Source organism: Neofelis nebulosa, chromosome 4, assembly GCF_028018385.1.
Source record: "Neofelis nebulosa isolate mNeoNeb1 chromosome 4, mNeoNeb1.pri, whole genome shotgun sequence".
NCBI lineage: Eukaryota > Metazoa > Chordata > Mammalia > Carnivora > Felidae > Neofelis > Neofelis nebulosa.
In genome coordinates, this window is record NC_080785.1 from 61,414,955 (window position 1) to 61,427,694 (window position 12,740).

The window sequence follows — 12,740 nt, forward strand, 5'->3', positions numbered from 1 at the left end:
GTAAAAAGGCTTTTTCTGGAATTGGGTAGGCATTTCTAAGACATACGTATATGGGAATGAAAAGGACCTGTAATAGTCAACACAGTCTTGAGATTTAACAAAATGGCAATAGTTGCACTACTGGCTATCAAGATTTATTATAAAGCTACAGTAATTAGACATGCTTTATTGGCACAAAGATTAAAACAGAGAACCTAGGAAATATCTATATATATATACATACATACTTGATTTGTGACAAAGGTGTCCCTGCAGAGCTATGGGAAAAGGCTGTCTTTTCAATAAATGGTCTTGGAAACATTGGATTTCCACATAGGAATAAGAAAAATAAACTTGACAAATATTTCACACCATAAAAATTAATCCTGGGGCCAGGGGATTGTAGATTTACAAGTGAATGGAAAACCAATATTCCAGAAAATAGCATAGTAATGTATCTCTATAACCTTAAAGTAGGTAAAAATGTTAAATGGTACACACAAATCCCTATTCCTAAAGATAAAATTGATTACTTAGACTATAATAACATTAAGAAAGTCAGTTCTTCAATAATTAACCCTCATTAAGATAGTAAAAAATAAAATCTTCAAATCAGAGATGCTGTTTGCAAATTTTATGAGTAGAAACCACCTTTTATCCCACATGACTATCATTAAAAGTATTGACAGTCCCTACTGATGAAGGGCTCACACACTGAGGGGAGAGTTTATATTGTGATAACTAACTTGAAATAATGAAGATTTTACTAAATTTCAACATATAAACAATATTACCTGGAAGTCTAAAGACACGGAAAAGAATGTTCAGACAGCATTTTTCATAATAAACAAGTGTAGCCGACAGTCCTGATGTCCTTTACAAGGCAGATCGATGCATGAATATCAGTATATTCACGCAATGAACAGTATACAAGAGTGAAAAGCATGATCTGCTGCTATATGCAACGTCAAAGATGCATCTCATTAACACTAAGTGAAAGATTAGCTAGATACACACAGTGCATACAATACAATCCCATTTATTACAAGTAAAAAGAAACACCTATACAGGAACTTTTAAATATTTATGCTAATGTGGTAAAAATATAAATTTAAAACAGAGCAAAGAGAATATGATTATCATAAAAGGGTACTGATTCTTTCTGAGGGAAGGTAGAAGTATTGAGGAGGTAAGAGTCCTCTTTGGGGGTGCTGATATTGAGTGGTGGTTACAAGGTTCTTGATTTGTTAAAAATTATCAAATTGCACATTTCTGTTTTATATATTTCTTTATATGTAGATTTCTTCTCACAATATAAAAGATTAAAAAGCAAATAATAGAATATAATTAATAGAAATTAATTGTGTTTTACAATAGAAATTTTATGGACTACCTTGGTGGCTCAGTTGGTTGAACATCCAACTCTTGATTTCAGTCAGGTCATGATCTCATGGTTGTGGGACCAGCCCCGAGTCAGGATCTGCACTGGCAGTGCAGAGCCTGCTTGGGATTCTCTCTCTCTTTCTCTCTATTCCTCCCCTGCTTGTGCCTTTTCTCTCTCTTTCTCAAAGTAAATAAATGAACTTTAAAAAAGTAAATAAGATAAAATAGAAATTTCCTTTTCTTTCCCTTGGAACCTACCCAGATACCAATTTTAAAAAATAGCTTATACCAATTATGTAGCATTATTTTACAAGGAGAAAAATTTTAATTTGATTTTATATCTTATTCACAAAAAGATAAGTCATATTACTTGAATACAAACAAATCAAAAATTGTTAGCCTGTTTTAACTGAGTTTAAAAACTTGAAAAAATGTTCTCTTCTTTTGTATAAAAATTTGTATTCAGTTTTACAGAAACAGTCATAATTAATAGATGCAGAACAGAGGTGCCTGGGTGACTCAGTAAGTTAAGTGTCCAACTTCGGCTCATGTCATGATCTCATGGTTCATGAGTTTGAGATCCACATTGGGCTCTGTGCTGACACCTCATAGCCTAGAGCCTGCTTTGGATTCTGTGTCTCCCTCTCTCTCTGCCCCTCCCCTGCTCACACTCTCTCTCCCTCTCTCTCTCTCTTTCTCAAAAATAAATAAACATTAAAAAAATTAAAAATAGATGCAGAAGAAATATTTAAGTTAAATAAATATACTACTTTATATTTTCTTCACTTTTTTTCTTTATACCATTATAATCTAAATTAACTAAACAATATGTCTGTATTATGAGATTAATTCAAGAATATTTTAGTCAAAAAATTCACTTGTCATAACAATACTATTTACCTGTTACAAAAAATATTTATCCAACAAATGAATATCATAAGAAGCTTACTTTATGCTAATAAAAAAAGCTGTTCATTCCAATCATTACAAGATAATTTGTAAACACTTACCTGTGCTTGATATTTGATGCTGTTTCAAATACATAAACATGCTTAGTTCACTTATTTTAGAGTTTGAATTTTAAGAATACCATGCATACAAAAAATGAACATCACAAAATAGATAACAAAGGACTATAATTGTGCTACCTATCATATTAGGCATAATCATACATTATCCGTTTTCCCAATATTTCAGAAATTGACAGTTCATTATTTTAGAAGAGTTAAAATCTTCCTTACAAGTCATTTTTTTCTCTTTTTTAAAATATTTTTTATTTTGAGAGAGAGAGGGGGGTGGGCTGAGGAACAGAGAGAGAGGGAAAGAATCCCAAGCAGGCTCCATACTGTCAGGTCAGAGGCCGACATGCGGCTCCATCTCACAAATCGTGAGATCATGACCTGAACCAAAACCAAGAGTTGGAAGCCTAACCCACTGAGCCACCTAAGCACCCCTGCAAGTCATTTTTAAAATGAATGAAGTAAAAAATAAATGAATGAATGAATGAATGAATGAATGAATAAATAAATAAATAAATAAATAAATAAATAAATAAATATATAAATAAAATGAAGTATGGGGCGCCTGGGTGGCTCAGTCGGTTAAGCGGCCGACTTCTGCTCAGGTCATGATCTAACGGTCCATGAGTTCGAGCCCCGCGTTGGGCTCTGTGCTGACAGCTCAGAGCCTGGAGCCTGCTTCAGATTCTGTGTCTCCCTCTCTCTCTAACCCTCTCCTGCTTGTGCAGTCTCTCTCTCTCTCAATAATAAATAATCAACATTATTTAAAAAAAAAAATAAAAATGAAATGAAATGAATGAAGTATAAAAGTATTTAGTGAGTGGCAGGAGTCTCATTTACTTTGGATCCTAGAAATTTAGTTCTTTGATATTTTATTTATTAATTGAGTGTATGCTTCATCCTAACTCATCAGTCCTCAAACTAAGCAATAGATTGATTAGGAGCTGATTTTCTTTAAAAAGAAAATGCGGGGCGCCTGGGTGGCGCAGTCGGTTAAGCGTCCGACTTCAGCCAGGTCACGATCTCGCGGTCCGTGAGTTCGAGCCCCGCGTCAGGCTCTGGGCTGATGGCTCGGAGCCTGGAGCCTGTTTCCAATTCTGTGTCTCCCTCTCTCTCTGCCCCTCCCCCGTTCATTCTCTGTCTCTCTCTGTCCCAAAAATAAATTAAAAAAACGTTGAAAAAAAAAATAAAAAGAAAATGCATTTTATTTCTTAGTGTGTTGGCTGTTTTCAAACAACTTCAGAGGCACATGCTCCTTAAATACATTAACATACTGTGTATTTCTTGAAAATTAGAAAAAAATGTGTTTCATCATATGAATTATAACATGTAAACATACAAAGAACATATTAAAGCTAATACATGTCAATGATATTTATTTCAGACCTAAGGCAGCTGTACTGGAAACTTTCCGTTGCTTGGTGTTCTTAATGTTGTGTAGATTTGGTCATCTGAAGCCCTTCACTCCTTCTTTGTCATTTGCTTTTGAGGTAAGACATATTTTTTTAGGTGGCTTAGCACAATTATACAGCTATCATATGTTTAATCTTTTCATTCAACAATGTTTTGTCTATTTATCTTGTGACTAGTACTTATGGGAAACATTTACCTATTCATTTACTTACCATACCATATTAATTGTGTCACCTGGAGCTAGTTAATATTGTGGAGTTTCATTTTTCTGGTGTTTAAATATGTATTGATATCATTAACCTCATAGACTTGTTGGACAAATTATATTACATGATGTTTATGAGGAAAAATTCAGCCACATAGTTGGCTTTCAACAAGGAAACAAATAATTTTTTAAAAAGTTTTCGGCAGAGATCCTGCCGTTTGAGATTTTTTCTTCTTAGGTTTTTAAGGTGATTAAAGCATCTTATCAATTGCCCACAAAAGATAATGATTCTATAGAAATAAAATCACTGATGTCACTGAGATTTTTCTACAACTGAAAAATTTAAGTTATAATTTAACCTTCTGTGATGATTAAAACTTCTCTTCCAAGAACTTCCAAAAGCTTTTGGGTATATATTTATTGTTTCAGATCTTAGATGCGTGTTAACAAAATCTTTATTCTTATCACTAAAGAGTTAATGCACATAACTTTATTATTTTAAATTAAGGTTTATATTGTTTAACTTTGGTGCTGATCAGCCTGCCAACATGCCCAGCATATGTAACCTTATTTAAGCATGAAACATAAATGCAAATATTCTCCCAGTATTGATGGAAAAACTAAAACAGGCAGTTTTATAAATTAGTAATGACCGTAAATTGGAACAAGCTCTTTGGAAAACAATTTGGCACCACCACAGAAGGCATATGAATATAAAAATGAGGAAGGGGAAATTTATATATACATATATACATATATATCTGTATGTATATGTATATGTATATATGTGCATATATATAAGTTTATATATACACTTTATAAAAGTTTATATATATAAGTTTATATATACAGTTTATATGTTTATATATATATAAGTTTATATATATATACATACACATACATATATACATATATATACATGTATACATATGTGTATATATGTATATATATGTAAGTTTATATATATATAATGTAAATATATGTAAATATATCTGGAACGATAATAAGAACTTACTGTATGGTTGCCTGTGGGAGGGTGAATTATATGACTAGGATTAAGAAATATGAGGAAGATTTTCCATTAAGTTCATATTCTTTACTACCTTTAAAATTTCTGCACCACCTGAATATATTTTCTACTTTAAAAGTCATGCAAATTTAAAAAATGAAACATAAAATCTTAGTATCAGGATACTAGATATCATCTAATTGAATAAATTGTGCATCTAAATAGGCACTAAATAAAGTTTATGTATTATGTACTTTTCTTTTCTTGAGAATACAACTTCAAGCAAAATGATGAAGCTTAAATTACACTTATTCAATGAAATTTGGAAATATACATGCCAAAAATATGTAAATATTTTCACACTCTGCATGAGGACAGATATTATAATTATAGGTATGAAAGAAATCAGTACCATTTAGTGAATCTACTCTTGGGTATATTGTAGTAGTTTATCTTAAATGCTCCAGAAACAAATAGAAAATGTGGGTTCTTTAAGGCAGCCATGGTATAAACAAGTGGAATATATGCTTGGAGAACCACACTGCATTTGAGGTTCTTTTATGATGGGATAGTGGAGGACAGTGTGGTGTGTCCAACTTTTGAATATGATGAATTTTAGTGGTGAGATGCTGTCCATTTATTTATTTATGTTAAGTCAGTAGGTAAAAGTGAGTGGTTAAGATTTGAGCTTTTAAGCCACATTGACTGAATTTGATTTCTAACCCAGGAAATTACTACTGTGTCCTTGGACAGTTATTTATCAACTTAAATATTCTTAGACTTACTTTCCTTATCTATAAATGGATAAGTAATAATACCTTTCTAATAGGATTTTGAGGATTAAATGAAAATCTGTATAAGAGATTTGGCATAGTAGTTAACATACAGTACAAGCTTAATATATATTATATCCTATTATTATTATCACTTTTATGAAATTGAAGATCCCTTGGAATAATTCTTTGGTTTGCCTCAGGATCCAAAAGTCAAGTTTGGGAACAATTGGCATGGTGGATATAGAGGAGCAGTAATGTGGAATCTAAAAGTCATGATTATGAATTTTTAGTTCTGACTCTATGACATTGGACTCTGTTCTTCAGGTTGTTTACTTGCCAAATGAGAGTTAACATACACTGAGATTTTACTATGTTCTAAATGCCCTACTCCTATTACTTCATTTAATCTATATATCAGTGTGACTCATGATCTGGTTACTATTATTATTTGTATAATGAAAAAATTTTGAGCTACAGAGAGGTTGGAAACTAGTTTGAATTAATATAATTAAGCATTGAACAAGTCAGGATACAAACTCAGACAGTCTGACATTGTAGCTCTTAATTATCTAGCAACATTTCCTTCCATGTAATGATAGCAATACTTATTCACCTCAAGGAATTTAGATAAAAGATATTTTTACAATGAAGCAAAAGTACTTTGAAAAATGTGAAGACCAAAATAAAAGGTCTTACTAATTTGACTACAAAAATGTTTTGAAAAGACTAATGGTTTCAATACTTTACCTCTGAATTATCTGTGATTTAAAAGTAAAATGAAGAGGAGGGAAGACATAATGGCAAAATGTTTCAGTCTATTCACCTACTCTTTACAGAACCCATTCCTGCCCATCTAGGTACACATGTACACTCTTCAAGAGTAAACATTGACTGTGATATGCCTATTAAACATTTCTTTAAAATGGGGTACTATCTATTTCTTATGGTTTGTGGATAAATTCAATGACACAAAGGGTACCACATAGCAAGTCCTTGATACAATTTAGTTATTATCATTGTTCATATTAATATGATTATTCTATAATTATCATTTAAAATATTAGTACTGCTATTATTATTAAGGTATTATCATCATTTTTATTATTAATGATTGAATTTCCATGGTTAACACTGAATAAGTCTTCTCTGACTGGAGGTCAATAACTATATGGTAAAGACTGGGCAAGTATTTTATGATCAGCATTTCACTTGTGAAGCAGCCTTTTCTTCCACGTTTTCTAAAGTTAAAAAAAAAAAGACTAGTTATCAATTCTTTTACTTTTTAATTTAAATTCAAAATTAAAAAAACTAGTTATCAGCTCTTACATTCTTAATAATTTTTTTAAGTTTATTTCACTTATTTTGAGAGAGAGAAAGAGAGCACAGCAGGGGCAGAGAGAGAGGGGAGAGAGATAATCCCAAGCAGTCTCTGCGTGGTCAGTGAGGAGCCTGATGTGGGACTTGAATTCCTGAACTGTAAAATCATGATCTGAGCCAAAATCAAGAGTTGGTCACTTAATCAGCCGAGCCACCCAGGCACCCCAGTTTTTATATTCTTAATTATGAATTTCAAATTTGTGTTTTCCTCACATTTCTTAGAACTTTACATGAATTTTTACCATTTATCATAGTATTAATAAAACTATTCTTTGCCCACATAAGGAGTTTAGAAGCCTAATAAATGGCCTGAGTGACTCCATTCAATAGGAATCAGGGGTTACTGACTTGCAGTGATTATACTATGGGGACACAATGTTCTCATCATTTTTCTTTGAAGCTATCTTTAGAATCAGTGTCATTGAAGCAATTAATCCCTTCTTTTATAAATTAATGTTGCATTTATTGGCAACATCAACTTGTAGCCCTGTGACTCTTCTCTATTTGTCTAGAAGGCTGGTTGGAGGCTTTCTGTTGTACTGCTTCATTAAGTAAGTCAAATGCCATAGATTTGCATGATAACAATCCTTCTACACTAAGCAAACACGCTGCTGGCTATACTTACAACTTTAATCACATACACACAAGGACACACAGAATGGAAAATTGACCTTATGTTATTTTGTACTTAGGTTATAAAACAGTGCTTAGGTAGTTATAATTCTGAGCAGAAGTACAAAGTAGAATTTAAATTTGATCCTGTGACCTGTTTGTGGAAGATTTATTCCTTTAGCTTTTTTTTTTTTTTAATTTGAATTTTAGTTAACCAACATACAGTGTGTTATTGGTTTCAGGAGTAGAATTGAATAATTTATCACTTACATACAACATCCAGTGCTTGTCACAACAAGGGGGGCTTGTTGTTAAGGGCCCTTCTTAACACCCATCATGGATCTAGACCATCTCCCACCCACCTCCCTCCATCAACCCATAGTTTGTTCTCTATTATTAAGAATCTATTATGCTTTATTTTCCTCTCTCCTCTTCCTCACCCCTTCCCATATATTCATCTGTTTTGTTTCTTAAATTCCACATATGAGTGAAATCAAATGATATTTGTCTTTCTCTGACTTACTTATCTCGCTTAGAATAATACATTCTCACTCCACCTGCATTGTTGCAAATGGCAAGATTTCATTCTTTTTGATGGCTGACCAATATTCCATTTTATGTGTATACCACATCTTCTTTATCCATTCATTAGTTGATGGACATTTGAGCTCTCTCCATAATTTGGCTATTGTTGATAATGCTGCTATACACGTTGGAGTGCATGCACCTTTGAATCTGTAGAATCTGTAGTTTTGTATCCTTTGGATAAATACCTAATAGTGCAATTGCTGGATAACAGGGTAGAAGACATGAATAGACACTTTTCCAAAGAAGACATCCAGGTGGCCAACAGATACATGAATAATGTTCAACCTCACCCATCATCAGGGAAACACAAATGAAAACTATGATGAAATAACACCACACACTTGTCAGAATGGCTAAAATTAACAATACAAGAAACAACAGGTGTTGGCAATGATGAAGAGAAAAGGGGAACCCTCTTGCACTGTTGGTGGGAATGAAAACTGGTGCGGCCACTCTGGACAACAGTATGGGGGTTCATCAAAAAACTAAAATGAGAATGATCCTACTATTCTCTTTAGCTTCTATCTGCAAGAATATGAAGTAAGGGAGGGGTGCTGTGGCTATTTATAAATATAACTAACTGCTATAAAAATGCATAGTGGTTTATTTAGTGTGTGCAGTGGTTAGTCCATATCCTTGTACATTTCTTTAGCTAGGTTGGTTAATATTTTGAGCACCAACTCATATGCTTTTTTTTTTTTAACTTTTTCATTCACAGGAAATCTGACAGAAAACATTCTTTTATTCATGCATTTCTCATTAACATACAGCACACACATTTTTTTTTCTAGTAGCCAAGTGTAATTTGTTCTAATATATGCCTGTGAATTTGTGGTTGTTTAATTGTCTTCCATCAGTAGCTTTAAAAATGTATAAACTTGATGAGCTTTTAAAAGGAAGATTGCAAAGTCAAAGATGAGTAGCTGTTTTTAGTAAGTGTATAGGTCTATAAGATAATAGCAAATGCTGTTTACAGATATTTTGATCCTATGTGTATTTTGTTTCATATAACTTCTTACTTAATTGAAGAGATAGTTAAGGTACTAGAAGAAGCATTGGCTTTGAAGTCAAATAACCTAAGTGTCATTCCCAGCTCTGCCAAATGGTTATGCGGCCTTCAGGAACTTTTCTAGAACAACCACATCTTAGCTCTCTTAGCTTAGCTCCCTCAGCAAAAAGGAGAATAAACATCCTATGGGGATTGTTTTGATATTCAAGGAGTAAAGGCAATAGAGTCAATAGAATCTAGCATAATACTTGGTATTTAAGAAATGAATCTTATCAATAATAATTGTATACATGTGTATTATACACATGCATTCATACACAACCTACACACACAAATTTAAAATAATGTTTTTAAAACAAGATCATTACAAAAAAATGACAAAAATAAACCTGAGAATATCTGGTTATTATTGGCCAAATAATTTGAGTTGATTCCAAAAGAACGTGCAATGACTTTGTTAAATTTTTTTTAATCTTTATTTTTGAGAGAAAGAGAGAGACAGAGTGAGAGCAGGGCAGGAGCAGAGAGAGAGGGAGACACAGAATCTGAAGCAGGCTCCAGACTCTGAGCTGTCATCACAGAGCTCGATGCAGGGCTCGAACTCACGAACCCTGAGACCATCACCTAAGCCAGAGTCCGACACTTAACCAACTGAGCCACCAAGGCGCCCCAAACTTTGAATTAAGACTTTGGAAAAAACGTAAAATCTAATTTCCAGTTTTTAGTTTAAATCATTAAAATAGAAACACATCACTGCTGCATGGTAAACCAATTTGTATCTGCTGAAGATGTGTGCAAGAGCTGGGTAGAATTTGGACAAGTAGGGAGGAAGATGGAGGGAATGTACCTTGACTAAAGGGAGAGTACACTGAAAAGTCTGGAAGCAGGGGAGACCATGGACTGTTTAAGTGATGAGAGGAGCCTAGTAACAACAGCCCAACGTGTGGATCCTGATAGGAGGTAAAAAAAAAAATGCCCACAGAAGATAGAACCAGCTTGCCTAATGCTTTAAATGGCAGGCAGAAACGTTTATTCAACACTTACTGAACACCTGCCCCAGTAAAAACAGAGCAAAAGCCCTGTTTTTGTGGAGATTAGATTTTAATCAGTGTATTAATTTTTGATTGCTGTGTAACAAATTACCACAAATTTAGTGGCTTAAAACAACACACATTTATTATCTAATAGTTCCCATGGGTCAGGAGGTCAGGAGTAGTTTTGCTCAGAACTCTGCTCAGCGTCTCAAGAGACTGCATTTAAGGTAAGTATTGGCCAGATTGTGTTCTCATCTGGAGGCTCAACTACGGAAAAATCCACTTTCAAACTCATTCACGTTGTTGACAGAACTCATTTCCTTGCAGCTGTATGACTTAGGGCGCCAGCTTTTTGCTGGCTTTTGACTGGAGACTGCCCTCAGGTCCCAGAGGCTGCCTGTACGTCCATGCCACATGGGCTTCCTCAACATGGCTGTGTACTTCATAAGCCAGCAAGGAGGAACTTGTTTCAGGAAGAGCTCAACCCCTCTTTTAAGAGCTTTCAGCTGGTCAACCTAGGCTCCTCCAGGATAATCTTATGTTTTATCAGATGAAAAACAACTGATTTAGGACCTTAATTACATCTGCTATATCTTCATCTATGCCATATTCTGTTGACTAGAAGCAAGTCACAGGCTTCTCCTACACTCCAGGGGAGGGGATTATACAGGCTGACAGGTCATATACAGCCAGGGTAGGGACTATGGGCCTCCCTAGTTTCTGTCTGCGATAGTTGAGGAGGGTGGAGACAGTAACTCAGACAAACATTTATATACATATACACATATATTTATATTCATGTATATGGTTTATTAGATAATGCTAAGTACTATGGTGAAAAATCAGAGATGGAGAAGGCAAAATTTTTCTAAAACATGGTACCTAGCAAAGGCTGGTGGCATTTCAGTTAAGACCTGATATGAGGGCAAAAGCCATGTGGATTCCTGGGGAAGAGCAGATAAAGGCAACATCAAGTGCAAAGATGCTGAGGCCGGATGTACATAGCATGTTCTTAGAATACTGCACATGTTTGGAATTGAATAAGCAAGAAGGAAAGTGGTAGAAAATGTGGTCAGAGCAGAAGCAGAGGTCAGACCACATAGCTCCTTTTGGTCTTGTTATTATCCATTTTACTCCAGCTGAAATGATTCCACCCAGAGAGTTTGAGCACAGGAAGTGTATCAGCTGACTTACATTTTAAGATCACTTTGATGGCTCAGTTGAAGACAAATGAAAGGGGGTAGCAAGAGGACTAAGGATAGCAGTTAGGATGCTATTGTAAACATGCAAGTGAGAGAAGCTGGCATCCCAAAGAAGGTGAGAAGTGGTCAGATTCAGGAAGGAATTTTAAAGTAGAAAAGGTAAGTTTTGCTGACAGGTCAAATGAGAAGAATGGGAAAACAACAACAACAAAAAACGAAAGACTCCAGTGGTTTTGGTGTGAGGAAATAAAAGAATGGAGTTACCCATGAACTGACATGGGAAGAATCTGGTAGGAAAAGCCGGAAATGGGGATAGATCACCGGGTTCAGTTTTATTTGATAGGATTATGTTTATTGATTTCATAGTTATCTTCTTGCTGGTAGAGTTATTAATCTGTTCTGCACAAACACACAATTCAAAGCAGAGAAAGTAGATGGTAAGAAAATACACCCACCGTTTATTACTGGTTATGTTTATGTGTTGTGACTTGATTTTTTTTTCTTTGTGAGTACTGCATTCCTTCGTGAACATATATTATTTTTAATCCTATATCATGAAGTCTTTTTGTTCTTTAAGCCAAGATTACCTGTTCAGAGCTTTGTAATAGAAACTGAGAAAAAAAAAATATGTAAGAGATAGGTCTGGACAACCAGAGAGAGGTCAAAGCTTCAGTTAAAGACACTTGAATGCTGTTGGCAGTGACAGGGAGCAGCACACCATGGATGGGAGAGATGCTTCCCCCAGCTGTGCTGTCAGAGTCCAGGGGCTTCTATTTATTTGAGGTGTCACTGTAAAGTAACGGAACTGATGTCATGAAACCATGAGGTTTTAAAAATTAAAACTATTTTTTTAGAGCAATTGAAGTTTTCCAGCAAAACTGAGGGGAAGAAAGAGATTTCCCATATTCCTCCTGCCCCTACACATGGATAGCCTCTTCCATTACCAACATCCTCTACCAGAGTGGTGCATTTGTTATAATCACTGAACCTAGGTTGACACATCATAGTCACCCAAAGTCCATAATTTACCTTATGGTTTTCTACTCGTGTTGAAAATTTATGGTGTGGACACATGTATAGTAACAAATATCTATTATTATGGTATCATACCGGGTATTTCCACTGTCCTAAAAC

At 34.4% G+C, this 12,740-nt stretch overlaps 1 protein-coding gene across 6 annotated transcripts in view; it reads left to right on the top strand.

Moving 5' to 3' along the window:
- AGMO (alkylglycerol monooxygenase) overlaps positions 1–12,740 on the top strand; it is a 377,151-nt gene that overhangs the window by 228,869 nt on the left and 135,542 nt on the right. For all 6 annotated transcript variants that reach the window (XM_058724927.1, XM_058724926.1, XM_058724922.1 and 3 more), the window contains one exon: positions 3,766–3,871. In XM_058724927.1, coding sequence (XP_058580910.1) covers positions 3,766–3,871 — 106 coding nt within the window. The remainder of the gene's footprint in view (positions 1–3,765; positions 3,872–12,740) is intronic.